Genomic DNA, 26,733 nt, shown 5'->3' on the forward strand with positions numbered 1-26,733 from the left:
TGTAAAATTCACATAACATAAAATTCACCTTTTTTTTTTTTTTTTTTGCTGAGGAAGATTAGCTCCGAGCTAACATCTGTGCCCATCTTCCTCTATGTTCTATGTGGCACATCTGCCACAGCATGGCTTGATAAGCAGTGCGTAGGTCTGCATCCAGGATCTGAGCCTGTGAACCCTGAGCTGTCGAAGCAGAGTGCATGAACTTAACCACTACGCCACCAGACTGGCCCTCAACGTTAGCCATTTTAAAGTGAACAATTCAGGGGCCGGCCCCATGGCCGAGTGGTTAAGTTCACATGCTCTGCTTCGGCGGCCCAGGGTTTTGCCGGTTTGGATCCTGGGCACGGACATCACATCGCTCATCAGGCCATGTTGAGGGGGCATCCCACATGCCACAACTAGAAGGACCCACAACTAAAAATACACAACTATGTACCGGGGGGCTTTGGGAGAAAAAGGAAAAACAAAATCTTTAAAAAAATAAAAAATAAAAAAATAAAGTGAATAATTCACTAGCCTTCAGTACATACATAGTTTGTGCAAACACCACCAGTCCAGAACATTTCTAAAGCTCCACAGTAAAACCTTTTACCCATTAAGCAGTTCCCCTCCAGTCCCTCTTCCCCTCAGCCCCTGGCGACGAGCAGTCTGCCATCTCAATGGATTATCTATTCTACACGCTCATGAAAATGGACTCATATAGAAAGACGAACTCTATGTGACTCCACTCATAGGTGGAAGTTAACATATGGACAAGGAGAACTGGTCAGTGGTTACCAGGGGAAAGGGGGGGTGGGGGAGGGCACAAAGGGTGAAGTGGTGTACCCACAACATGACTAACCATAATGTACAACTGAAATCTCACAAGGTTGTAAACTATCATAATCTTAACAAAAAAAAAGTGGAAAAAAGGGACTCATATGATATGTGACCTTTTGGTGTCTGATTTCTTTCACTCAGCATAGTGTTTTGGAGGTTCGTTCATGCTGTAATATGTATCCGTACCTCATTCCTTTTTAATGCATGAATAATATTCCATTGCATATATATACTACAATTTATTTATCCATCAATTTGTTAATGGACATTTGGACTATTTCTACCTTTTGGCTATCATGAATAGTGTTGCTGTACACATAGCAGTGCGCATGTACATGTACTTGTTTCCATACATGTGTTCGATTTTTTTGGGTCTATGCCTAGGAGTGGAATTCTGGGTTATATGGCAATTCTTTGAGGTACCACCAAACTGTTTTCCACAGCAGCTGAGCCATTTTGCACGCCCACCAATAATGGATGAGTGTCCCGATGTCTTTACATCCTTGCCAACACTTATTATTTTCCTTTTTTTAAAAAAAATTATAGCCATCCTAATCTTTTCCTTTCTTGATGGAATCCTTTGAAGCACAAAAGTTTTTAATTTTATAAAGTCTAATTTACCTAATTTTTTCTTTTGTTGCCTATGCTTTTGGCTTTGCATCCAAGAAGGTTTTGACAAACCCAAGTTCACAAAAATTTGTTCCTATATTTTCTTCTAAGAGTTTCCTTTTTTGTTTTAAAGATTGGCACCTGAGCTAACAACTGTTGCCAATCTTCCTTTTTTTTTTTTCTTGCTTTTTCCTCCCAAATCCCCCAAGTACATAGTTGTATATTATAGTTGGGGGTCCTTCCAGTTGTGGCATGTGGGATGCCGCCTCAGCATGGCCTAATGAGTGGTGCCATGACCTCGCCCAAGATCCAAACCCTGGGCCACCAAAGTGGAGTGCACGAACTTAACCACTCGGCCACAGGGCCGGCCCCTCTTCTAAGAGTTTCATTGTTTTAGCTCTTACACTTAAGTCAATGATCCATTTTGAGTTAGTTTTGTACATGGTGTGAGAACTTCGCATATAGGTATCCAGTTTTCTCAGTGATGTTTGTTGATCTTATATCCTGCAAACTTGCTGAACATATTTATTAGTTCCAGTAGGTTTTTGTCGATTCCTTAGGATTTTCTACATATAAGACCATGTCATCTGTGTAGAGAAATGGTTTTACTTCTTTTGTGTATTTTTTTATTGAATTTTTTTTTTGATGAGGAAGATTGGCCCTGAGCTAACATCTATTGCCAATCTTTCTCTCTTTTTTTTTTATCTCCTTGAAGCCCCAGCACATAGTTGTATATCCTAGTTGTAGTTCTCTTCATTATTCTATGTGAAATGCCGCCCCAGCATGGCCTGATGACCAGTGTGCAGGTCCCTGCCTAGGATCTGAACTGGTGAACCATGGGACACCAAAGCAGAGCACGAGCCCAATCACTATGCCACTGGGCCAGCCTCCCTATTTTTTGTGAGGAAGATTGGCCCTGAGCTAACTTCTCTTGCCAATCTTCCTCTATTTTATATGGGATGCCAGCACAGCATGGCTTGATGAGCAGTGCTAGGTCCGTTCCTGGAATCTGAACCTGCAAACCCTGGGCCACCAAAGCAGAGTGCGCAAACTTAACCACTATGCCACTGGGCTGGCCCCTTTTAATTTTTATTTATTTTTGCAGGGGAAGATTTGCCCCAAGCTAACATCTGTTACCAATCTTTCTCCTTTTTTCTTCCTTTTTTCCCCCCCTCAAAGCCCCAGTACATAGTTCTGTATAGTTGTAAGTTCTTCTGGTTCTTCTATGCAAGCCACCGCCACAGCATGGTTACTGACAGATGAGTGGTGTGGTTCCATGCCCAGGAACCAAACCTGGGCTGCCGAAGTGGAGCACACTCAACTTTAACCTCTAGGCCATCAGGGCTGGGTCTACTTCTTCTTTTTCAATCTGGATGCCTTTCTTTTTTTTTTTTTTTTTTGTGGTTTTTTTTTTTTTTGAGGAAGATTAGCTCTCAGCTATCTACTGCCAGTCCTCCTCTTTTTGCTGAGGAAGACTGGCCCTGAGCTAACATCCATGCCCATCTTCCTCTACTTTATATGTGGGATGCCTACCACAGCATGGCGTGCCAAGCGGTGCCCTGTCCGCACCCGGGATCCGAACCAGCGAACCCCGGGCCGCCGAGAAGCAGAACGTGCGAACTTAACCGCTGCACCACCGGGCCGGCCCCTGGATGCCTTTCACTTCTTTTTCTTGCCAAATTGCCCTGGCTAAAACCTCCAGGACAATGTTGAATAGAAGCGGTGAGAGTGGATATCCTTGTCCTGCTCCTGATCCGAGAGGGAAAGCAACAAGACTTTCACCATTAAGACATCGGCCGTGTGCTTTTCGTAGATGCCTTTTGTTAGGATGAGGAAGTTCCCTTTTTCCAGTTGGGTGAGTGTTTTTATCCTGAAAGGGTGTTGGATTTTGTCAAGCGCATTTTCTGCGTGAGATGATCTTGTGACTTTTCTCCTTTATTCTATTGATATAGTGTATTATGTTAACTGACTTTTGGATGTTAAACCATTTCTGGTATAAATCCCACTTGGTCATGGTATATAATCCTTCTTTTGTGGGGCTGGATTCTGTTTGCTCATATATATATCTCTTTTAATTATTTTATTGAGGTCATATTGGTTTATAACATTGTGTAATTTCAGGTGTACATTATTTCATACCAGTTTCTGTATAGACTGCATCATGCTCACCACCAATACTCTAGTAGTTTTTATCTGTCACCACACGTGTGCCCTTTTACCGCTTTCACCCACTCCCCCACCCCTTCCCCTCTGGTAACCACTAATCTGTGCTCTTTGTCCATGTGTTTGTTTATCTTCCACATATGAGTGAAACCATATGGTGTTTGTCTTTCTCTCTATCTGGCTTGTTTGCTCATATTTTCTTGTGGATTTTGGCATCTATATTCATAGAGATCCTTGTCTGCCATTTTCTTGTTATGTATCAGGGTAATACTGGCCTCAAAGAATGAATCAGGAAGTGTTCCCTCCTTTTTTGGGAAGAGGTTGTAAAGAATTGGCACTAATTCTTTGAACGTTTGGTGGAAGCCATCTGGGTCATATCTTTTCGGGACAGCTGTAAACATGGAAAGGGCTGGAGCTCTGGGACCTTGGACAGAGACAGCTGAATTTGGCATGCAGATCTGACTGGCATGCACATTATTTAAAAACATTTGAACCACTTTAAGAAAAAAATCTAGAGATTTCACATAAAAATCCTGATTTTCAGATTCTCTAGAAAAGTCAGAACCTCTGGCAACACTGGCCTCTATTTATGCTGAGACGTGGTGAACGGCCCACACTTGCTGGTTTGCCTCAGTCCCCACCTCTCCCTGTTAATCCTGACACCAAGGCTGAGTTTCAGGTACCATTTGTACCATACTTATTTCTGGACCTCTTTACGTTAACTATGTGGCCGCTGTAGACATTTGAGTTGATGCTGCCTAGTTTACCCTTGCTGAGTCTTTCTTTGTTCATCTGTAAAATGGGGACATCAAATTCCTACCCTGGAAGATTTTGAGGAAGACTAAATGAGATGATTGTAAAGGGATCTGGCATATAGGAGGTGCTCAATAAATTTACCCCTTGCTTTTTCCTGGCTGCATAGTATTCAGTTGCACAGATGTAAATAATATGTAGCATTCCTCTAATGGCAGACACATAGGTGGATTCCAACTTTTTCCACCTGTTTCACACAAGGCTGGAAAGAACCATCCATGTACATCGTAGGCAGTTTTGCATAGTGGGAGTATATTAGCTTGACTGGATTTTAATTCCAGCTGCATACCTCTTTTTATCTCCTATCCTCTTGGACTGGTTGAGATGAGGGAAAAGGTGGGATGACCTCAGATGTCATTTGAAGACATATTTGCAATTTTTTCCACAGAAGGACTGGACGGTCACAGGTGAGTGCAAGGAAGATGCAAGAGTCTTGAGGCCCCTTCTGCAAATGTGAGAGCTGGCGCACCCTATCTCAGGATCTCCCCACCCTAGGGTGTGAAGCCAAAGGCAAACTCATTACATCTGATAGACTGACAGCCAGGCTGTCTGATGAAATAAGATAAGTGGGTGTCAGGCAGAGGGCGGGAGGTGTCAACCACAGGGAGGGGCGAGGTGAGAGCACAGTGGACTGGGCTGAGCTCCCCACCCTCAACCCTGTGCTCCAAGTCACATCCCATAAAGCTGCTTAACTCTCTAAACCAGTGATGCTCCCAGACTCCCTCCCAGCCTGGACTCCTTACCTGGTGCCCTTCAAAAGTATCTGTGCAACAGAGCTACCCCATGCACTGAGCTTGCCAGGAACTCAGCTGGCTGGCCTCAAGGTTGCTTATGGATTGGAGAAATTTTTGAAGGTTTCAAAGAGGAAATAGGGTTTCTGCCTGTGGTTCCACTGTTTCTCTTTCATATTGCACCAGCCAACCTGACACCCCTGGCTCTACTTTTCTTCCCAAACCCCTACCCTAATAATAATAAACCCTGATAGTTGCACACCACTTTCTATTTCAGCAACATCCACCAAGCCTTCTGATAACTGGACTGTAAATTCCAAGGTCTAAGTCATATTCGTGTGGGCTATATTCCCAGCTACTAGTCCAATGCCTGCTGCATAGCTGGCAATCAATAAATATGTGAATGAATGAGTGATTGAAGGAATGAACAACAGGTCCTTGGGGTTCTTCCAGGGTGCCGGATGCTAATTCCACAGTTTATTTTCCCAGTCCTTAACTTGGGCCTCTGACAATCCTGATTTTTCTGGGGCTTCTTCAGTGCCTGAAGGGAATCCAGACTCTGCCGCTCCACCTCTGTGGCCCTTTTTACCTCTTCCCAGCTTTCCCTCCCGCGATTCTTCCCTGAGCTCTCCTTTCCCTCTGGGAGGTCGCAGCCTCAACTTGGGTCATGTGATCTTGAGCCAGTCACTTTTCTTCTGCATCTCTTACCTGTAAAACAGGAATAAAAGCATCCATCTTGCAGGGTCATTGTGTTGACTGAGTTAAAAGCACATCAAAGTGCTTCGCAGGGTCCCCGGCACGTGGTGAGCACTCAGGTGCCAACAGCTAGTACTATAACAGTGTGTAGACTGGTGTGGGGGCAAGACTGCGTTGGATGAGAGCAGTGGTCTCCAACCAGGGGTTAATGAATAAAGCAATAAAACTGAATGGAGTTAATCTCTTCAAGCGTGCTGCCCAACTTCTGGTCCTCCAAAGTGAGCCAGGAACATCCATCACCATTTTAACACTTTTAGCAAGCTGGCTTGCAGATACTTGCCTAACCAGGGAAAGATTGATGTACAAAAGTAGCAGAAACTCACGTTTGTCAAGTGCTCTCTTTGGGCCAGGAACCATTCTAAGGGCTTTATATGAACTATCTTGAGGAATCCCCAAAAGATCCCTGTGAGGCACGTACTGTTATTATCCCCATTTGACAGATGAGGAAAGAGGCACAGGGAAGTTAAGCAACTTGCCATAAGGTCACAGAGCTGGGATTAAATCCAGGAGAGCTAATATTTTTAACCTCTCTGCATATTGCCTCTGTGTGGAGGCCCTTTCCAGTCTTGTGTGGGACAGGGAAAAATTGGAGTCCACCAATAGAAGGATGCTACATATTATGTCCATCCCCACAATGGAATACTATATAGTTAGGAAAAAGCAGGAGGCAGATGTGTATGTTCTGGAATGAAATGATGGCCACAGTAGATTGTTGGATAGAAAAAGCTGCGGAATAGCATGCATTGTATAATCCATTTTTGTATAAAAACAAAATCAAAAAGCCCATTTACCTGTTTGTAGTTTCATAGATAAATGTCTGGATGGATAAAAAAACCACTGGGAAATTATGAAGGAGGCAAGCTTCCATTTTTTATCTTTATATTCTCTGTTGTTTGAAATGTTTACCACTAGGACGTATTATTTTGTAATTAACAGAAAGAAGAAGAAAGTAAGTGTGCAGTGAGCCAGGAGCCTGAGGACCCCTGTCCATCTCTCCAGCTCTTGCTCCATGCTCCAGATGCTGCGTCTTTTCAGAGGCCTCCCTAGTGTCTCCCACACATCCCTGAAGGCCCCTCAACCCTACTTCCCCTCCACGAGCACTTCCCAAGACCCCTCTGGTCACCGAGGACTTGCCTTGGCTTGGGTCTCTCATCTGCATCCTGGGTTAGGAGGCCACGGTCCTACCCCTGTACTACTCTCCAGGAGACGTGGGACATAGTGACGTCAGAGTTAGGCTGGTGACATCACAATGGACTTGGGGGCTGACAGGACAGAGGACCTGGCAGGGCCTAGGAGATGGGAGAAGGGGTTGGCAGGTAGAGGCTGTTTTGGGTAGGAACTTGAGTGACTGTGTTCTCGGCACACCACCCAGGACATTCCTAGCCAGGCCTTTCAGAGATTGAAGACCTGGACATCTCCAAGGTCATTTCCTTTTTTGTTTAACCAAGAGGTTGTACAGACTTTTCTGAGAGTTGGGAGCAGAGTGTGATGCCAGGAGGGAATGGAGTTGGCAGATGGAAGCCAAAGGTGTGTGTGAATCCTCATCAGAGATGTGAGCAGGTTATTCTGTGGGTGCCCAGCGAGACTCTTGCTCCCTTGTGATTCCAGCAAGACAGTAGGAGAGGCGGGCTAGTGGCCTGAGAGTCAGGGCTCTAGCTTTTGGGGAGTGGAGTTTTGTGGACCAAGAGAGCAAGGGGTGCCATAGGAGGAGCTCCTCCACTAATCTTAAGGATACTAAGAGGGCAGCTGGGAAAGGGGAGCAAGGCTGGGGAGGGCCATCTGGGCACTGTGAACACACGTCGGTAGGGAGCATGAGGGGCAGAAATGAAGCAGAGCAGGTGGGCTGACATGGCCAAGAGACAGTGGAATCTGACGATTAGCACTAGAGAGTTCTTGGCTACTTGCTGTATGCCTGCGTGAATTGCTTACTCTCTCTTAGCTTCTGTTCCTTCATCATGCAGATGATAAAACCAACCACACAGGCTTATTGTGAAGATTAAATGAGATAAAGCTTATGCAGCCCCTAGCACAGGGCCAGGCACATAGTAAGCTCTTTGTAAAGGTAGCTATCTACCCTGATTCTTGGAATATTCCAGCCTGAGCCCTGTTGTTTCATCTTCTATTTGGGGCATGCATAATGCAGGATTCTTGGTTGTAAGCTACAGAAACCATTTCAGGAGGATTTAAGGATAAAAGGAATTCATTTAAAAGATGTTGGGGAAGCACACAGAAGGTCTGTGAGAGCTGCAGAGCCAGGCTTGGAGAACAAGCTGGGTCAACAGGGGCTTGGAGCCCCAGGACCAACACAGAGAGGGCTCTGCAACCCCCTCTGAACACTTCTCTCTTCTGCCACCCTGGAAGCTGATGTGGCACCATTTGCAATATGGAGTCTCCACTGACCCGCCACCTCTGGGCTGGCTTCTGAGTCACAGTCTGGATGAGGGCATCCAATTGACCTGGTCCTTTTCATGTGTCCATATCATGTCCTGGGGCAGGCAGATTGGAATCAAACATGTGGCCATTTTGGCATTTATAGTGGGAGCTGCTTTCTACCTCCCTCCAGACTCCTGTGGGGAAAAAGCTTCCAGATGCTGGGCACCCAAAAACCCTAATAAATGTCTACATGAGAAACAAAAATGAATAGACAGTAGTCCCTGTCCTTGAGACACTCACAGTCACATAGGGGTCAGTTACGTGGGCAAATAATTATGACAGGAGGAGATGGAGGCCACAGCAGAGGTGAGTACTAGCCAGAGGCTGAGCTGGTAGAGAAACTTCAATAATATGTCCCTGGCCCATGGTGAAAAGTCTGAGATGTCCCTGTGTGTCCCAGGCCACATGGGTGGCATGGCTGGGGTGGAGTTTGATGACGGGTTGGGGCTGTGTCACACTGGGCCAGACACTGTGCAATGTGGACACATCAACTGGGCAGAATTTCTGTGAGGCCCCAGGGGTGTTGCATCTTCTCCTGCTCACAGGAATAATGCAATTGCTCCCTCTAAAAAGCAGCTTCCTGGCCTAAGAGACCTCCCTTTTGATACCTAGTCATGCCTTACAAGCATTTTACTGTGTCCTTGGATTATCTCTTGTCCTGTTGGGTCCTCAGTGCTCTCTCTGGATTAGAGAAAGGATATCCCAGGATAGGGAGAGCAAAGATGGGACAATGAGGAGGAAGATGTGTTTGCTGCCTCCTGGGCCTCTGCTCTGTGAGATCAGGTTCCTGCTCTCTTCTCTGTCTCACCCTGTATCCTATGCTGCCTGCTCTTGTCTCTGCCTGTTCCTGTCCCTACCATCACCACCACTGTCTTCCTTGTCATCATCACTGCCCATCTCTGTCTCAGCTGGGCCCCTGTCCCCAGAAGGACTCCAGCTCCAGCCTTTGAGCCCTCTGTCCATCTACTGTTCAGCCATCTAGGTTCCCCGAGAACCAGAGATAGCAACCCTCATCCCACCCTGCTCCCACATACTGAAATTCCAGAAGTCCCAGTTCATGGCGGTCCAGAAATCACATTGGCCTGGAGAGTTGCCACAGGTAGGTAAAGGCTGGTGGGAGGCTCCCCCTTGTCAGGTCTTGCAAGGCCCCAGCCTGCCTGCCTGCCCCCCTCTTCCTATTTGTGGCAACTTCAAATGTAGCATCTTCCTGTCATCTCTCACACCCACTGAGGCCTCAGCCCCAGGCAGCAGCTGCCCGCCTGCCCACCTCTTCCTTCCCCAGCCAGAGGGGACTTCTGCAGAGCCAGGTGAATAGCCACACGCAGGCGGCCCCTCCTTTCGGGGTATTTGTCTTGAGACTGGGGCAGGGTTAGGAGGAGTCGGGAAGGAGGGTAGGATCCTGGGTTTTGGAGGGCTGAGACGCCGGAGTGAGGGTGCTGTGCTGAGGGAGGGTGCGAGGGTTCGAGGGGCACCTGGTGTTAGAGAGAGAAGGGTAGTTCCTGGGGGACTGGGGGACCCTGGGGCATTTGCTGAGCTGAGGTGATCCTTGTGCTGTGTGGCCTCCAATGAAAGATGGCCAAGAAGCTGGTACTAACTAAGCAGACAGCCAGCTGAGCACTCAGGGCGTCTTCCTGCCAGGCCAGTCAGGGGACCTGGGGACTCTTGGCCCACTCTCTCAGACTGTCCCTGGCGAGGGATCTCAGCCTGGGCAGTCTGAGTGGCAGGACACAGGGGCTCCCTCAGCTGCCCAGAAAAGTTGTGTGGAGAAGCCGGGATGCAGGGGCACCCCTCGGTGGGGAGTCTGTGGTTGGGAGAGTCATGAGTCCTGCCCAGTGTAGAAGGGAGTGGCTTCTCAATTCCCTGTGGCCCTGAGGAAGTCTAGAATGCTCCCCGAGATTTCTGAGCTCACTTGGAAGTAACCTCCATGAGGACCTTCTCTCCTCTCTTCCCCAGGGATGGGGATCAGGCTAGCTTTTCTCCTCGTCTCTGATTGGCTAGTCTCCATTCAATCCTCTTCCTGCACCTACTAGGAAAGCTTTGTTGGCTTCCAAATATCAGCACTGAGAAAGTCCTGACACATCAGCCAGTCCAACCTTCCCATTTTGCAGATAGGGAAACTGAGGCCAGGAGGGGTGGTGACTGGTTCAAGATCACACGATGGTTTAGTGGAAGAGCCAGCCCTAGAATCCAGGGTCCTATCTGGAGGACCTTCACTGGCAATCTGTGACTGACCTGTCTTCCCAGCAGGTAATGGGGGCATAAAAAGGGAACCCGCTCCAGAATTGGGTTGTTGCCATAAGACCAAGACCCTGGGGAGCACAAGGGGCTCCCTGTCCCCCAGCCTGGACTTCCAGCTCTGCCAAGGCAACCAGGTAAGGTGGGGTCCCAGCCCCATCTTTGAGACCAGCCTGCTTAAGGAGGGAGGGGACCTTAGGAGGAACTGGGGGAAATCTGAAGGGACCTAGATTCCCATCATCCCCTGCTCCTGAGCACTCCTGCCCTGGCACGTCATGGGGACGTGCCCCTGAGGTGCCAGAGACCCTCTCCCACGTGCCAGGGGTCAGATTCTCCTGTGGGACATGAGAAGGGACTGGGCCATGAAGGAGGCTTGGCTGTATGACCATGGCCTGGGCCTTAGGGGGAGTGAGGCTCAGGGCCATCCTCTGAGGTTTACAGTCTTTGATGAAGATTTTCTCCAAGTTTACCTTGGCTCCATTCAAAACACAGTGGATGGTTTGAGACACGATGGGACCAGGGTGGCTGGGAAAGGAGGGTGGAAGGGAGAACAGGACCAGGCAAGGGGTTCTAGGGGGCAGCAGGAGGGCAATCTTAGGGTGGGCGCCAAAGTCCCTGGGGAAAGAAATCTTTGGATAAGGGAAGGGGAATCCATTTGAGTGACAGATATGGTGGTGGTGGGTCTTAGCTTCTCCTCCCACTTTGGAAACCAAACTAGGGGTGGGAACATCCTAGGGACTCAGGAGTCCCAGCCCCCAGCCCCCAAGCCCCTTGCCCCCTGCCCTCCAGGTTTTCCCAGCCCGCAGGTCACTTCCAGATACAGTGGATGCCCATGGCCTGTCCTGTGCCAGCTGGCTGTGCCCCTTGCCGTGGGCATTGGCCAGGTCTGCCCTGCTGGCCTGTCCCCAGGGCCTGGACCTATACCTGTGTGCCCTGCAGCCGGCACCCCTGGGCACAGCCCCACAAAGTCTCAAAGAGAACGCCTTGAGCACGAGTAAGCCCAGGGCATGGGTTTGCACCTTGGTGGAGGTTGGAGGTGGGGGGAACTGTTAGGTTTCCTGACCAGAGTAGGAGGGGACCCAGTGTCACTGGTGAGGACAGAGCCTCAGGCACCCCTTACTTCCACATTTTAGCCTAGAGTTCTGGCCTGGTGACGCAGGGGTCTTTCAAGGTGGCGATGAGAAGTTGGGCAGTGGCTTTCTCAGACATGGGTGTGGGATCTGGTGTAGGCGTAGCCAAAGTCCTGGGGATACAGGATGGCCTGGAACATTTGAGACGGAGGGGTCTTTATTATAAGACAGGAGCACTGACTGGGAGTCAGGGGGCTGGCGAGGGAGCCCTGGTTCTGCCTTTCTAGCTCTATGACCTCGGGCACACCACTGAGGCCAGTTTCTTCTTCTATAAAAACAGGCTCTCACTATACCTGCATTCTAGGTTTGTCGCGTTGTAATCCACCATTTCCATACATGACTGTGACCTCCTGTAGGGCAGGCACTATGCTGCCGTGTCCTTTATTTCCCCAGCACAGAGCACAGAGTGACACAGCTCAGTAGAGTTGGTTGAGTGAATAAATGAGGATCCAAGCAATCTACTTTTCAAAATTATTTTCTTTTTAATATCTTACTCCATATCGCTCCTAGCCTAACTCCTACCTCACTGGCTGTGGCGTGGCATCTGTCTCCCTTGCTAGCTCTTCTCTATGTACCTCCTAAATACTCCCACGCTCCAGAACTCAGTCCAGAGCCGTCTTCCCTTCCCTCCTCTCCCCTTTCTCCTCCTCTTTGCTCCTCCCCCTTCCCTCTTCTTTCCTTCTCTCCTCTCTTGTTCTCTTTATCTAGCGTAGCACTGTTTGATGGAACTTCCTGGAATAATAGAAATGTTCTATATTGTGCTGTCTAATATCATACCTATTGAGCATTTTAAATGTGGCTAGTGCAACAGAGAAACTGAACTTTTTATTGTACTTACTTTAATTAATTTAAATGTAGTCATATGCATCTAGCGGCTACCATTTTGGACACAGTAGATCTGGTGTCACCCTTATGTGATCTCATTTGGGCCCATGGCACCCAAATTTGTCTCTGGCTCAGACCTCTCCATTAAACTCCACAGCACTTTATCCAACTGACCACTTGACTGTTCCACCTCACTGTCTAATAGGCTTCTTGAGCCATTTTCTCGCCCTAGAATTGTTAAGCATGGCACAAATACTAGCCACTTTTATTGGCAAGTGCAATTGCAGACCAGGAAAGCCCAGAGAGAGAAAACGCCTTGCCCAAGTCGCCCAGCAGGCTTGCAGGCTAGAGTCCTCTCCCAACCCTGGGCTGGGCAGGGTAGATGGGGAGCAGAACTTTACCCCATGCTGGGGGGCACTGACCGTCTTCCCTTTCCTGCTCAGAGCACCAGTCACCAGGGCCACATGCTGACTCTACCGATGACCAGAAACTCACAGCTAAGTACCCTCAGAGCAGAGACAAGATGGGAAGCCGACCAGAAAGAGATGGCAAAGGGGCCTCCTGCCCATCCTTCCCTCTTCACAACAGCTCTTCCCCAACTCCCTGGCAGAATGGAGGGAGCCCCAGCCCCTTGGCTTTCTGCTCCTGCCGCCTGCTTGCTCCCAGCTCCAAAGAACTCCCATTCCATCTCCACCCTTTCTATCCTGCATACCCACTTCTCCTGCCTCCACCTTACCTGTTCACCTATGGGGCCCTACCTTCTCTCCCATTTCCTCCCTTCTTCATGCTGCCCCAAGACACCTCCTATCCCACCATGGCTATGCCCAGCTTGCTGATGACTGTCAATGACCCTGGGCCCCACAGTGCCCCTGGGGAGACCCTGCATCCCTACCCAGGGACCTCCCAAGACCCTGGCCAAACTCAACCCTCCCAGACCAGGAATCCAGGCCCTGGAGCTGCCAGGCCCTACTCCCCAGGGCTGGAGCGTGCTGGCGAGGTAGCTCCAGCAAAGCGGGCCCCACCGGGCTTCCGGGCGGGCACCACAGCCCTGCCTTACCCGCTGAAGAAAGAGAATGGCAAAATCTTGTACGATTGCAATGTGTGCGGCAAGAGCTTCGGTCAGCTCTCCAACCTCAAGGTATCTGCCTCCTGGACTCTGCTGTCCCTCTAGGCATTCTTCAATGACCCCCTTCCCATCCTGCTTCTGCTTCCTGATCAAGAACCTTAAAGCCAGAAGGAACTCCTGAGCAGCCTCTAGGATGGTCCATTTGATGGTCCCTCAGTTTCACGACTGTAGAGAGGAGATACAGGATAAAATGGCCACCCAAGTCCGCTCCACCCTAAAAGACTGTCCATGAGACCATTTCATTTAAGTTAAAAATAGAGAAACTGAGGCCCCTAATGGGAAGGGTTTGCCCGGGATCAATTTGATTTAATAGTGGAGGTAGGCCTTGATCTCAGTCTTTCAGCATCTAGTGCAAAGCCCTTTCCTGAACAACCATGCTTTTTGGATTCCCAGTTTAAGCCTCCTCTTGTTTATTTCTTGGAAAGTCAGGTGGGGGAACAAACAGGCAGATTTCACTGAGACTCACTGAGTCTAGACCACAGACCCGACAACCAGCGTTTTTCAAGTGGGATCCCACAAACCAGCCCCGGTGCTGTTGGTGTCACCATCGGCAGTGCCCAGCAGGGGGCGACCATGGGCGCATCTCTGTGTGTGAGCAAAGACTGAAAGCTATGCGCAAGTTGGCAACCGCTGAAGTTAAGGAAAAGTTGTGGTTATCAGGGAAGGGCCCTTCTGGATCCTCTAGGGCATGAGCTCTTAAACTTTAATGAGCCTTAAACTACCTGGAGAGCTAGTGAACATGCAGATTCCTAGGGCCCAGCCCCAGAGATTTTAATGCAGCTGGTCTGGGGTGGGGCTTGAGAATCTGCTTTTATAACATGCTCCCAGGTGATGCTGATGTTGCTGGTCTGTGGACCACCCTTTGAGAAGCACTGCTCAGGATATATATACATGGGGTACCCCTTACCTGGCCTTCTCCCCTCCTGCAGGGCTGCAGAAAGAGAAGGGGGATCCTGGGGAGTGGTAGAGAGGCCCTGAGGTGGGTGATAGGGAGGAAAGGGGATTGAGAGTCTCTGATGTCAAAAAGGGATCCTGTGGGGCTGTGGGTAGAGATTCAGAGAGGATCCCTGGCCCTGCTGGGGGCCTCTGGGCAGTTGGCAGCTTTTCTCCCACACCTGGCTCAGGTCCATCTGCGTGTGCACAGTGGGGAGCGCCCGTTCCAGTGTGCCCTGTGCCAGAAGAGCTTCACCCAGCTCGCCCACCTGCAGAAGCACCACCTGGTACATACTGGGGAGCGGCCCCACAAGTGCCCGGTGAGACCCTACTCCCCTCCCCTGTGCTCGTGCAGGCTGGTGAGGAGCTCCAGGCCCTGGGGGAATGGCACCTGTAGCCTCCATTCCCCAATCCTCCTGAAAAAGTGGAGACAGGACAGGAAGTGACAGTGGGGTGGGGAGGTAGGTGGAGGGGGTTGAAAATGACCCCCCTCAGCCTGGAAGGGCCAGGATGTGATATTGGAGTCACTCCCTGGGCCTGGAGGGGGGAATAGAGATGTACATCTCTGAGGGGAGAATAATGAAGTTGGGGGGTCCTGGGGAGTGGATACCCATTACCTACTTCCCAGCATTGCCGGAGGAGTTAATGCCATAGTGTGTGCAAAATATACAAGCACTATGTATAACAAGAGCTCAGTGTTAGCACCCTGCCCCTTTGAGCCTCACCATGTCCCTTAGAAGGTCAGACAGGTAGGGACTCTCCCTGTTTTCGGAGGCAGAAAGGAAAGCAACGTAGTGGTTATGAGTCTGGCTACCTGGGTTCAAATCCTAGCTCTGCCTCTAACTTGCTGTGTGACCTTTGGGTAGTAGCTTCACTCCTCTGAGCCTCTGCTTTCCCACTGTAATATAGGAGTTACTAGTACTTGGGAAATCTATGTGAGATCAATTCCTGGCATGTGGCAGCTCTAGTAAATGTTAATTACGCCCGCTGAAGCTGCAGCCCCACGCACAAGGGTTGTCTGCTATTATCTTATTCAGTCCACCATACTTATGAGGTTAGGTATTAATAGTCGCACATTGCCAATAAGGAGAGCAAGGCTCAGAGAGGGGAAGTCACCTATAGAAGGTCACACAGGAAGTAAAAGAACCAGGGTACTAACGCAGGTCTGCCTGGCTCCAACATGCCAGACTCTGTGGGTCCCAGGGAGAAATCATCAGGGGAAAGCTTCCAAGCCTGCATTACAGGGAGGTGGCGATAGGATGTTTCCAAGATGGGGGGGAGGAGCAGAGATCCTGAGCAGAGCTGACACCAGTGCCCATTCTCATCAGATGTGCCACAAGCGGTTCAGCAGCTCCAGCAACCTCAAGACCCACCTGCGCCTGCACTCAGGGGCCCGGCCCTTCCAGTGCAGTGTCTGCCTGAGTCGCTTCACCCAGCACGTTCACCTGAAGCTGCACCATCGGCTGCATGCCCCACAGCCTTGTGGCCTAGCCCACACCCACCTGCCCCTGGAGTCTCTTGCCTGCCTTGCCCGATGGCACCAGGGGGAACGAGATCTTGTGGCAGCTCCATCAGAGAGGCAGATGGGCTGGGATGTGGACAAGGTCAAGATGACCTTGGCATCGCAGAGAAAGCAAGGGCAACCAGCCTGACCAATGGTGCCAGGACTTCCCTGGGGAGGGGGGAGGGGCAGAGCAATTAAAGGATTTTCTCTGATGAGTCGAGGCCTCCTGAGCTTCAACAGTGGAGGAGGAAGCCACCATGTATCTGCCAGACCTCACACCCCACCTGGGAGCAGGTCAGGAGACAGCCAAGAAGAGCCTGTGCTGCCTGTGCAAGGGTGGGTGCCTGCAGCCATCTACCTCTGAGGGCATTGGGGTTCCACTTCCTGTCTGGGGCCTGTTGGGGACCAGGCCCTCCATCTCAGCTCACCGATGGACAGTCCAGCCCTCCAGGACTCTGCAAGGTGCAGACTGTGTTGCCAAGCACAGGGCACAATGCCCTCTTTTCTGGACAGATTTTCCAGCCCCTGTCCAGATGTCTGTCTGCTGCTTCTCACCACCTGCTTGTCTCTCAGTTCCTAGGAGGCCCCTGTGCCCCCTCAGCTGGTATTCTCTGCCATGGTGGTGGTGGGGTGTTTGTGCTTATTCTTCTGTACATGCCAGGATCTGAGCCCCCTGTCGGGGTGGAGGGGCAGGAATGCAGGATGTCAGTGTCCACTCAAGACCCAGAAGCATGATGTCCCCTGTGTTCCAGGACCAGTCACCAGAGAGGGCAAAAGGCTAAGGGAAAGGGGTGCCGAGCTCAGGGAAGGGGTAGAGGCCCTACAAGGACTACTACAAGGGCAGCGAAGAACTGGCAGAGAGGGCCTGGGGACCTGGGACCCTCCTGATGACCTTTCTCCTTGCTGTCCCAGAGGATCCCCTCAAGTGTGCAAGTGTTCCCCACCCCCACCCGAGAGTTAGAGAGGCAGCATCAGGTGGGAAAGGACTCTGCTTGGGAGGCAAGAGGCCAGGGTTAAAATCACAACAGCTGTTTTTGAATAATAGCCGGCTAACTGGCAGCAGGGGCGCAGTTCGCACCCGTGTGGATTTCCGAGCGACTTCCCTACCCGCTGGGCGGGATTCCCGCTCTGTCGTAAGCTCTCCAGGACCGAGAGAGAACTCCGAGGGAGCCCACCACGGCAGAGCAATGGCAGGGTCGGCTGCGGCCCCCACAGATAATCAAAGTCCAGCTGCCAAGACCACCCAGTCACCCTTTTGGCCCCGGGCCAATGCCAACCACTTGGGTCAGGCCCCGCCCAGTCGGCAAGACCACGCCCATTCCCATTGCCCCGCCCTTGTGTTCTAGCGCCCCCTCCTTCTGGTGGGGAAGACCTTCCACTCAGCCCCGCCTCCTGGCCCCCGCTCACCCCAGGTCCCTCGCTCCCCGCCCACATAGTACAGGCCCAGCTTGGGTCAGGAGGTGGGGCTGGGGGATACTTGCACCAGGTGGGCCCCAGGCACCTCTAGAAGGCCTAAAAAAGTAGCGCGGACAGGGCCGAGAGCAGGGCCTCCGAGAGGGGGCTCGGCGTAGCAGCCCGGGGACTGCGGCCCGGGTGGGGACAGCCCCTGGGACATGGGCACCTCTGGGTAGGTCCTCCGCCCGCACAGACTGCGGGCGGGGCGGCTGTTTGCTCAGGGGGGCGGGCCGGAGGAGGCGTTTCTCCGCAAATGAGCGGATCCGGGTGGCCCCTGCTGCCCGGAGCGGTCAGGTGCCCCTGCAACCCCAAGCCCGGGGCCTTGCCCTCGCCATGGCAGAGCGGCGCGGGGGCCTGGGGGCTCGCCTGGCCCGGCGCCTGGCCGGGCTAGGGGTCCGCAGGGAAAGCAGGGAGAAGCGGACCCCGAAGGAGGCCAGAGCCCCGGATAGGTGAGGGGGATAGGGGACGGCCACGCGGGGCGCCCCTGGGTCCTATGGTGTGCGTGTGTTGTGGGGGGCGCCCATGGGTCCTATGGTGTGTGAGTGTGTGTGTGTGTATGTACTCCCAAGCTGGGCCTGCACGAGATGGGCCTGAAAGAGGGGCCTGGGATGAGTGGGGCCAGAGAGTAGTCGATGTTCAAATAAGTGTGTACGAGTGTCTCTCTCGGGGCATGAAAATACACCTGTGGATGTACCATGATGTTGGATACGTGAATGTGAAACGATCTTTATCAAGTCCCTCTGCTCTTTTACAACGTGAAAAACCACTTTTGCAATTTGGTGGCCGGCAGACTAGGATTTCCTCACCAGAGGAGACAGTTTAAGCGAAATGCAATAGTTCCTTCCGCCCCTGTGGACTTTGAATCTCACATCACAGACCAGTTTACCTCTGGTCTCCGCGTCCCCTGGTCCTGAGTATGACAGGTTCCTGAGCTGTCTTAGACTGCACTGCATTTGCCCTTACATGCCACAGAGAGGTTGTCCCCTCTCGTCCCAGATTGTAAGAACAATAACCCTTTATTTGCCACTTGCTTCGTGCTTTACCTGGATAATCTCATTTAATCCTCACAGCAGCTCTGATGAGGCAGATATTCCGTGTGACTCAGATGCAGAAATGGAGGTTCAGAGGGGTGACATCACCTGGCCAAAGTCACACAGCTGGGAGGTAGTGGAGCCAGGAGACAAGCGTGAGCAGTCTGACTCCAGAGCTCGCATCCTGACACTCTGGGCTGCTCTGTTGCCTTGAGAGACTGTGAGCCAGGGGCCAGGGCTCTGTCCTAACCCCAGGTGTCACTGGCCATGAGACCTTGAACAAATGACTTCATCTCTCTGGGCCCATTTACTGTTAGCTGATATCTGAGTGCAGGGAAAAAGGCTGTGTGGATGGTTGAGTAGAACGGCTGGGAGGGGAGCGTCAAGAGGACCCCAGTAGCTCTTGAACCCCATATCCAAAAAGAGCTTGGGGTGTGCTGTCAGGTATGTGTGTTTGTGTGTCTGTGCAGTTACCCAGCAATTTGTTCTGATCTTATCATGACAGCTGTCTTCAGCCTGCCCTGGGAGGGGTGGGGGCGTGGTGAGAGCAAAGCGAGGGGAGGGGTGTGTACTGCTCTCTCACCCCAAAGAGAGGGGAGGGGACTATGCCTGAAGCCTGGGTGCCCAGGGGTGCCCACACCCTGCCAGTGTCCTGCCCACCCCCACCTGGAGGACACGCCCTCCTCCTTTACCCTGTCTGGCAGGAAACTATCCTATAGGCCCAGGTGGCACTGCCCCTCCCTTTCCCCACTTGAGAGGAGGTGGGGTTGGGGTGCAGGTGAGTCAGGCATGTGGAAGGCTGGGTGGGGGGGCGGGGGGGTGGTGACTGCGCAGGCTCCTGGGCCAGCAGGATGACACATCCCTTTGTGTGCACTTGGACTCTGTTCTCACCAGCTGTGGCAATGGGACTCCAGCACTGAGGCCCAGGCCTCCGATCCCTGCTAATTGCCTGGGGGGGGGGGGGCAGAGTGCCCGGAGGAGGCAGCCAAGGCGCTTCTTCATCTTTCCCCCATTAGTACAGTGATGTCCAACCAGCCTTATGTCCCAATGTCTTAACTTCACTTGGTCCCAGTGTCTTAACTCCAAGGCTCACTAGCTGTGTGACTCCAGGCAAGTCACTTCACCTCTCTGGGCCTCAGTTTCCTCATCTGAACAATGGGGGCACTAATACCCACCTTTTAGGATTATTGTGTGGCTTAAAGGTGATCATGCAGGCACAATGCCTAGTGCTAAGCCTGGCCCAGGGAGGGCCTCAGCAGATGGCGAGCTTTTAAATGATCGGGGCACTGTCTTTTTTCTTTATCCTGACCCTAATATAGGCCTAGTCCCAATTTTTGCCCTAAGCCCATCCCTGTCTCTTTCTCTGTCTGGGGTGGAGTGGATGCCGAGGGAGGGAGCGGAGAGGAGGCTGCAGCACAGACCTCCCGCGACCAGGTTTCAGGAGCTCATCCTGCCTGTGGACCCTGAGAGAAGTGGGTCCAGTCTTGGGGATGGGAGAGGAGGAAGCTACTTCACTTTCTTCCCTGTGCTTCCTTCCCAGGCCCTGGGGTGGCCAGAGCTGCCCTGACCTGGCCCAGGGCCAGGGCAGCACCAGCAATGTCAGCCTCAAGGTAGGAAGGAATCCAAAGGGGAGGAAGGGAGGGAGCTGAAGCTCTGGGAGGGGCTGGGCAGGCCCTGAGAACCCTGACCTACGCGTCAGGCACCTGGAGTTCTCTAGTCCTCCCTCTGCCACTGATTCACTGTGTGACCCTGGGCAGATCACTCCTCACCTCTGGGCCTCAGTTTCCCCTCTGCAAAATGGGGACGATAATGCCTCTCAGAACTGCTGTGAGAAATAAGGTAATGGATGTGGAGCATCCAGCAGGGGGCCTAGATGCTCAGGAAGCGTGAGCTTCCTAAAGCTGGGGCCCCCGGGGGAGGCATATGGGGGCAGTGCCTTCCCAGGGCCCCCTTTTCCACACTCCATCCTTTAACTTGACCTCCTCCCATCTTGGGCCCTTTTTCCCCATTTCCTGCCATGGTTCCCCAGGGGTGACGCTGGGCCAGTGGCTTAACCTTCTGGCCACAGTTTCCCCATTTGCAGTGGGGACCTGAGCCATGTATTGGACAGTGACAGGGGGCCCTCCCCTTGGAGGAGCAGAGGGCCTCCCCTGGAAGTGGCTCAAGCAGCGGTGTGTCTCTCTGTGGTCCTGAATACCATTAATAATAACTAGTGGGGTTTTTTTGTTTGTTTCTTTTTTTTTTTTTTTTTTTGAGGAAGATTAGCCCTGGGCTAACATCGGCTGCCAATCCTCCTCTTTTTGCTGAGGAAGACTGGCCCTGAGCTAACATCCGTGCCCATCTTCCTCTGCTTTATATGTGGGATGCCTACCACAGCATGGCTTGATTAGTGGTGCCATGTCCGCACTTGGGATCCGAACTGGCGAACCCCAGGCTGCCGAAGCAGAACTTGTGAACTTAACCCGCTGAGCCACTGGGCCGGCCCCAATTACGACTAGTGTTTAATTGAGTACTTGTTATGTGCTGGGTACTCTGCATGGATTATCTCATATGATCTTCACAGTGCTCCCAGGGAGCACATACTGTTGTTATCACACCCATTTTACACATGGGGAAACTGAGAGGCAAGAGGTGGTGCAGCTAGGGAACAGCAGAGCTGGGATTTAAGCCTGGTTGGCTCGTTCCAGGCCCCGACATGGGGAATGAGAGGTTGCATCTATTTCATAGGTGAGTAAATTGAGGCATTTGGAATCAAGGGCCCCTGCTTGATTTGGAATTTTGACCCCAACTTGGCTCCTCTGTTGCCAAGGACACAAGTCCCTCCCTGAAAACTGGTGGTTTGGGGGACAGTGTCCATGTGGGTTTGGGATCTCCCCTCACCCCCACAGCCAGGCTTGGCCCCAGAGAAAGACAGGAGACAGAGGTCAGGTTTGTCCCACTTTTAGGGGAACCCTCTTCCCTGGCTCCTTCATGTCCCAGGTACATCTCTATGCCCAGGTACTTCCTCCCAGGTGTGCTTGGGAATCTCGGGCTAGGAGGGTGCTGGGGAGGTGGCTGAGGCTCTCTGGAAGCCTGGAGCAGGCAGAGCCCATGGGCACTTGTGGCAGGCATGCCCACACAGCCCCTAATCCCCTGGGCAGCTGGTGCCAAAGGGCCAGAGGCCTGTGGACGCCTGGGCAAGCAGCAACTGGCCTGAGAGTTAGGCCCTCACTCTGTGACTTGAGTCCTCCATGTCCTCTCTGGGCCTCACTTTCCTCATCTGTAGAATCGGGGGGGGGGGGGGGTGAGTTAAATGCTGAAGGGCTTCTTAAAGCTCTGCTCCTTTCTCCAGTTCTCGTGGCCCCGGCAGCCTCTTCTTAGGGTGTCTGCTTGGCGTCATAGCTCTGCTCAGCTTCTCCTGTGCCAAGGAGGGCAGCCAGAAGTGTTAAGGGGGTCCCTGGAGGACAGGGAGGAGATGCTGTCACCAGAACCCTGTCTCTGATTCCCCTCAGGCCCAAGGCCAGAGCCACTCAGAATGGGACCTTCGGGCAGGGAGCCATGGTTCCTGGCTTTGGAAGCGACGACACAGCTCAGGGGGGCCTGCTCAGCCCCTGGGGCGCCTACAGAGGCCAGCTGTGGGCAGCGCCTCCGACCTAGCCAACTATGCCTCTGTGCGGCCAGAGAGCTTGGCACTGGCAGTGGCCTCAGCAGAGCCTGCTGATGCCAGGTGTCCCTCAAGCCCCGTGCCAGCTCCTGGACATCTGGAACAGGGAACCCCAGGCTGTACTTGCCTGTCACCCTCGTACACAGCCCCAGAGGTTCCTCTGAGGCCTGAGCCACCCGGCAACCTGGAAGTCCTGCTGCCCCGCCCAGTATCCTTCCCCATGGCAGAAGGGGCAAAGGGCGAGTCTGCCACCCCAGGGCCAGCCCTGCCAGAGCCAGCCCAGGCCCTACACCAGCGTCCCTCTACCAGGAGGACCCGCTACCACATCACTGTCACCCTGCAGGGGCGTGGGCAGGCACCTGGGGAGGAGTGTGAGGAGCCGAAACCGGCCCAACCAGCTCCCCACCCCTGCGGCCCTGAGGAATCCAGAGGCTGGCAGGAGCCTCTCCAGGGGCCCCGCCCCATCACGGGGTGGCTGACCGACCCGCCCCAGGAGCCCCAGCTGAGAGCCCCACGGCATCAGGGGAGCACGGACCAGCGGCAGGAGCTCCAGGCCAGCCAGACGCCTGGGTCCCCACACAGACGGTGAGTAGAGGTGGGTCTCCACGTGGGGCAACAGTGGGAGGGGAGACTGGCCTGGCTGCCTCTTCTTGGGTCTCTGCCTTATCTCCTGGCTTCTCCAACTCAAGGCCCATTCATTCAGCAACCTGAGCATGAGCTGACTCTGCCATCCCCTCCTCGCCCCAACTCTGCCCTCCTCTCCTTCTCCTCACCCACAGACTCCCTCTTGGAACTCACTGCTGCTCTCTTCTCCTGCCCACTCAAGGAGGGGGAGATCGCGTCATGGCAAGGATGGAGCAGGGGTCTCCTCCTCCTCAGCAACACCCACCACTCCCCAGTTCTGTTCAGGAGACCACAGACTCAGCCTGGGAATAGGCACCCAGCCAAAGTGCTGGGTGTCCTGGGGCAAGTTGCTTAACTTCTCTGGGCCTTGAGTTGTCAGGTAGATTTGGTAGCTGGAGATGAGGAAAGAGGAGGTGGTTACAGGAACATGCTTTGAACTCCGGAGAGTTGGGTTGCCGAAATAGCAGGGGATGCTTATTAATAATGCCTCAGTCACGGCAATAATTATCCCACCTGGCTCTGAGTTGGCGGCCACAGGAACAGGCGCCGAGATTCCCAAGCCGCGGTTTTTATTTGTGTTGAAATGACTCTCCCAAGTCTGCCTGGTGGGCTGAGAGGGGGCTGGATGGGTTCTGTAAAACTCGCTGCCGGGGAGTGAATGTGGAACTTGTCTAGTACCACCAGGAAGGGGCGCTGGGGAAGTCCCTGATGATGACGGCGGTGGCCGTCACTCATGGTTGTTTTCTAAGCATAATTCTATTTAATCCTCACAACAGCCCCATGAAGTAGACTAATCCTGCTCCCACACCCTGATTACAATAGGGAAACTAAGGCTCCGAGGGGTTACGTCACTTGCCCAAGTCAACAAGAAAGTGAAGGGGCCAGAATTGGACCCTGGTGCCTGTGCTGTAAGCACTTCTCTATCCTGCCTCTCGCAGGGGCCTCATGGGCCCTGTGCAGACAGTGGAGGATTGAGTGTGGTTGCTGTGCGGGCCCCAGAGCGTTCTGTGACCTCGTGGAGGTGGATCTGGCAGCACCGTGCTAGCAGAGGTAGCATCAGGGTTGCCCAGGCCTCTGGGCAGGAGTCAGGGTACCCGGTTCTGTGCCGAGGAAAAGAGAGATGTGGGACCCAGGCTGGCTCAGGGACCTGCTTGGGTGCCCCTCCTTGGGGAGAAGGGCTGCAAAGAGAGGAAAAGTGGGCGGAGGAGGCAGGCCTTGGAGACGGAGAAGGAAGGAGCTGGGGGGACGAGGACTCTGCCTGCCACTCCCTGGCTATTTTGGGCCCAGGTGGATAATGATAGACTCGGACGGGAGGCGAGGGCTGACTTAGGGAGGAAGGGGGCCTCCAGGGCCAGCATCCTTCTATGTCCCCCTTCTAGGGGCGGGTTCTCTGGGCCAGGATGGGCAAATATGGGGGGGTGAGGAGGCAGGACATGATTGGGGCTGCAAGTGGGAATGTGTAAGATAGGTATGCATCCATGTGTGTGTGTTCAAGTGCAGGCACATTTCAAGAGGAGGAGGGCTTGGGGCTATGCATTGACTGTGTGTGTATTGTGCATGTGCACATGTGTATGTCATTGTGTTGGTGTGTTTCTGTGAGTGTGTGACTTGTGTGTCTGCTGTGTCTCTGAGTGTCTATGACTCTGTGTGTGTTTGACTGTGTACATCTATGTAAGTGTCTGTGTGTGTTTTTGTGCCTGTGTGGTTCTGTGCCATGTCTGTCTGTGTGTCAGTGTGTGCCTGTGTGACTCAGCATGTATTTGTAGGCATGTGGGCCTGTTGACTGGTTTGGCCTAGTTTGGGGGTGACTCACAGGTAAGGGGGGAGAATCCAGGACTTGTTGGGTTAGATCAGGCTCTTTCCCACACTCTCCCCGCCCCCCCCTCAGCCTCTCCCTTCCCAGCCCCACACACCTTGTTTGGAAGTCACAGGTCACCATCCCAACAAATCCACTTCTGGCCTAGGGCCCTGGAGAAGAGAGGGCTCTGGGAATGGGCACTTCTCTTGGCCCAGGAGAGGCATCCTGGGTCATTGGGGTGTGTCTTCAGAGTAAGGACAAAACGGGAGAGCTATAGGCAGGCAGATTCCAGCATAGTTTGAAGAACGTTCTAGCAGTCATGACTACCTGGGGATGGGACAGGTCAACTGTGAAATGGTGACCTCTCTGTCCCTTGAAGTATGCACGCAGAAGTGAATGATCACATGCCTGTGGAATGAGTGACTAGCAGGGGTGTTGTCAGGGCTTGGTTGGGTTGAGACAGGCACTGAATTCTGATTGTCGGGAAATCACTGACAGTATCTGATCCCACTACAGCAGCTTTCTTTGAAGCTGTTCTGCTGTTTTGCCAAAGCCTATGGGGACTTCCAAATGTGCTTCCTTTTCTTATATCTAATTCTTTGACCCCTGGACCCTAGGATACCACCTGCATGGGAAAGTTGGCTTTGGATGAACCTAACCAGGGCCCAGCACATTACCTAACACAATTAGCACTGAATGAATGAATGAGTGAATCCATCAGTGACTTAGAGCCAGGCTCTACCACCTACTCTCAATGCCACCAGGGACAAGGAATCCCAGCGAGTAGTTGTTGTTCTCACTGTTATTCAGAAAAGGAGAGGACACTCAGTGGGGGCTCAGGGAGGGGGTGAAGCTCCACACTGGGAGGGTCCCAGCAAGGAGGACTGTGGTTCTGCTGGAAGAAAGGGGGCTCCTTAGTGAGGACAGGGGATGGGGGAGGGGGGCTCAGTGACGTGCCACAGTCCAGGGCCGCAGATGTCTGACTGTGCCCAGCTCTCAAGAACTCTGGCCTGGGGGGAAGGATTGGGGATCTTTCTCACCCCCCGCCCCCACCTTCCCTGTACACAAGGCTTTTCCAGGGCCACTCAGACCCTGTCCTGGGCCAGGCCACATGCTGTCATAGCTACCAGTGCTCCCAGAGTCAAGTCAGGCTTCCCTGGGCCTCAGCCCCTTTCATCTCTGCCCCTCATAAAACCTGAGTCACGGCTAGGGCCAAGGGCAGGGTCAAAGTTCTGGGTTCCACCAGCTTCTCAGGAGGAAAGAAGAGATGGAGGAGGGGAGTTGGGGGCATGGGCACATCTCTGGCCCTAACTTCCCTTATAATATAAGGTCTAGGGGCTGCCTTATGGAGAGGAGGAGCAGACCGGAAGACAGGCTGGCCCTGAGGCTGGGCGTGAACAGCCTGACCTCTCTGGTCCTTGCAGTCTAAGAATAGGATTGCCCTGGTCAGTGCAGCCTAGAAGTAAGAGTTGGAGCTGAGTGGTCCTTCCAGGACTACCATGACCCCTTTTAAAAGTAAACCTCCAAACCATAGAGTCTGTTTACCAGATAAATCCATTAGGAAGTTTGGTATGGTGGTGAAGCACTTAGTGTTGGGGTTCAAGTCTGGCCTCTGCTACTGTGTGACTCTGAGCACGTTTCTTAACCTCTCTGAGCCTTTTTTGCCTCATCTGCAAAAATGGAATGTTTGTTTATAATTTATTAATAATTTATTGTTTATGAGGTATCAAATGCATGGGATGCTTTTGAGAATTCAATAGGACAATCACATAAAGCCATTAGCAAGATGTTTGGCACAGAGGAAACCCTCAACAGATGGCTCTTGTTGTTATTACTATTAAAACAGACTCACTAGAGAGTTTCTAGGGAGCTTAGAGGTCTTCTCAGGCAGCTGTTATTATTAACCCCCTGTTTAGTAAAGGAGATAATGGAGCCCCAGAGAGATCAAGGGCGGGTCAGAAAAGAAGTAAGACCCAGGCCCCACCCTCAAGGAGTGAAGGTGAGGTGTGCTCTGCCCAGGGGATCACAGGAATAGCTGGATGTGCTGAGAACCTTGGCTGAGGGAGCAGGAGAAAAGGTGCCTGGACATGGATTCAGATGTGAAT

At 52.4% G+C, this 26,733-nt stretch overlaps 2 protein-coding genes across 11 annotated transcripts in view; both read left to right on the top strand.

The window, feature by feature from the left end:
• Positions 1-7,131: 7,131 nt before the first annotated feature.
• On the top strand, positions 7,132-16,292 carry ZNF683 (zinc finger protein 683). Its single transcript, XM_070610621.1, is given in 9 exon segments — positions 7,132-7,207; positions 7,340-7,418; positions 9,299-9,423; positions 10,569-10,696; positions 11,349-11,553; positions 12,958-13,652; positions 14,765-14,893; positions 15,902-16,199; positions 16,202-16,292. Coding segments are annotated over 8 exon segments (1,680 nt in total). The 5' UTR covers positions 7,132-7,207; positions 7,340-7,392; the 3' UTR covers positions 16,276-16,292.
• Positions 16,293-17,487: 1,195 nt separating this feature from the next.
• The window catches only part of CRYBG2 (crystallin beta-gamma domain containing 2), a 34,726-nt gene continuing 25,480 nt past the window's right edge, over positions 17,488-26,733 (top strand). For 3 of the 10 annotated variants that reach the window (XR_011537520.1, XR_011537519.1, XM_070610619.1), the window contains exons 1-3: positions 17,763-17,981; positions 20,104-20,173; positions 22,055-22,791. Coding sequence is in view for 3 of the 10 variants with exons in the window: in XM_070610619.1 (XP_070466720.1) it covers positions 17,866-17,981; positions 20,104-20,173; positions 22,055-22,791 (923 nt within the window). In the remaining 7 variants the exon portion in view is untranslated. Of the gene's footprint in view, positions 17,982-20,103; positions 20,174-22,054; positions 22,792-26,733 lie in introns of those variants that run through there. The other 7 variants (XR_011537521.1, XR_011537522.1, XR_011537517.1 and 4 more) reach the window with 6 other exon arrangements.

This window comes from Equus przewalskii, chromosome 2 (assembly GCF_037783145.1).
Source record: "Equus przewalskii isolate Varuska chromosome 2, EquPr2, whole genome shotgun sequence".
In the NCBI taxonomy this organism is placed as follows: Eukaryota; Metazoa; Chordata; class Mammalia; order Perissodactyla; family Equidae; genus Equus; species Equus przewalskii.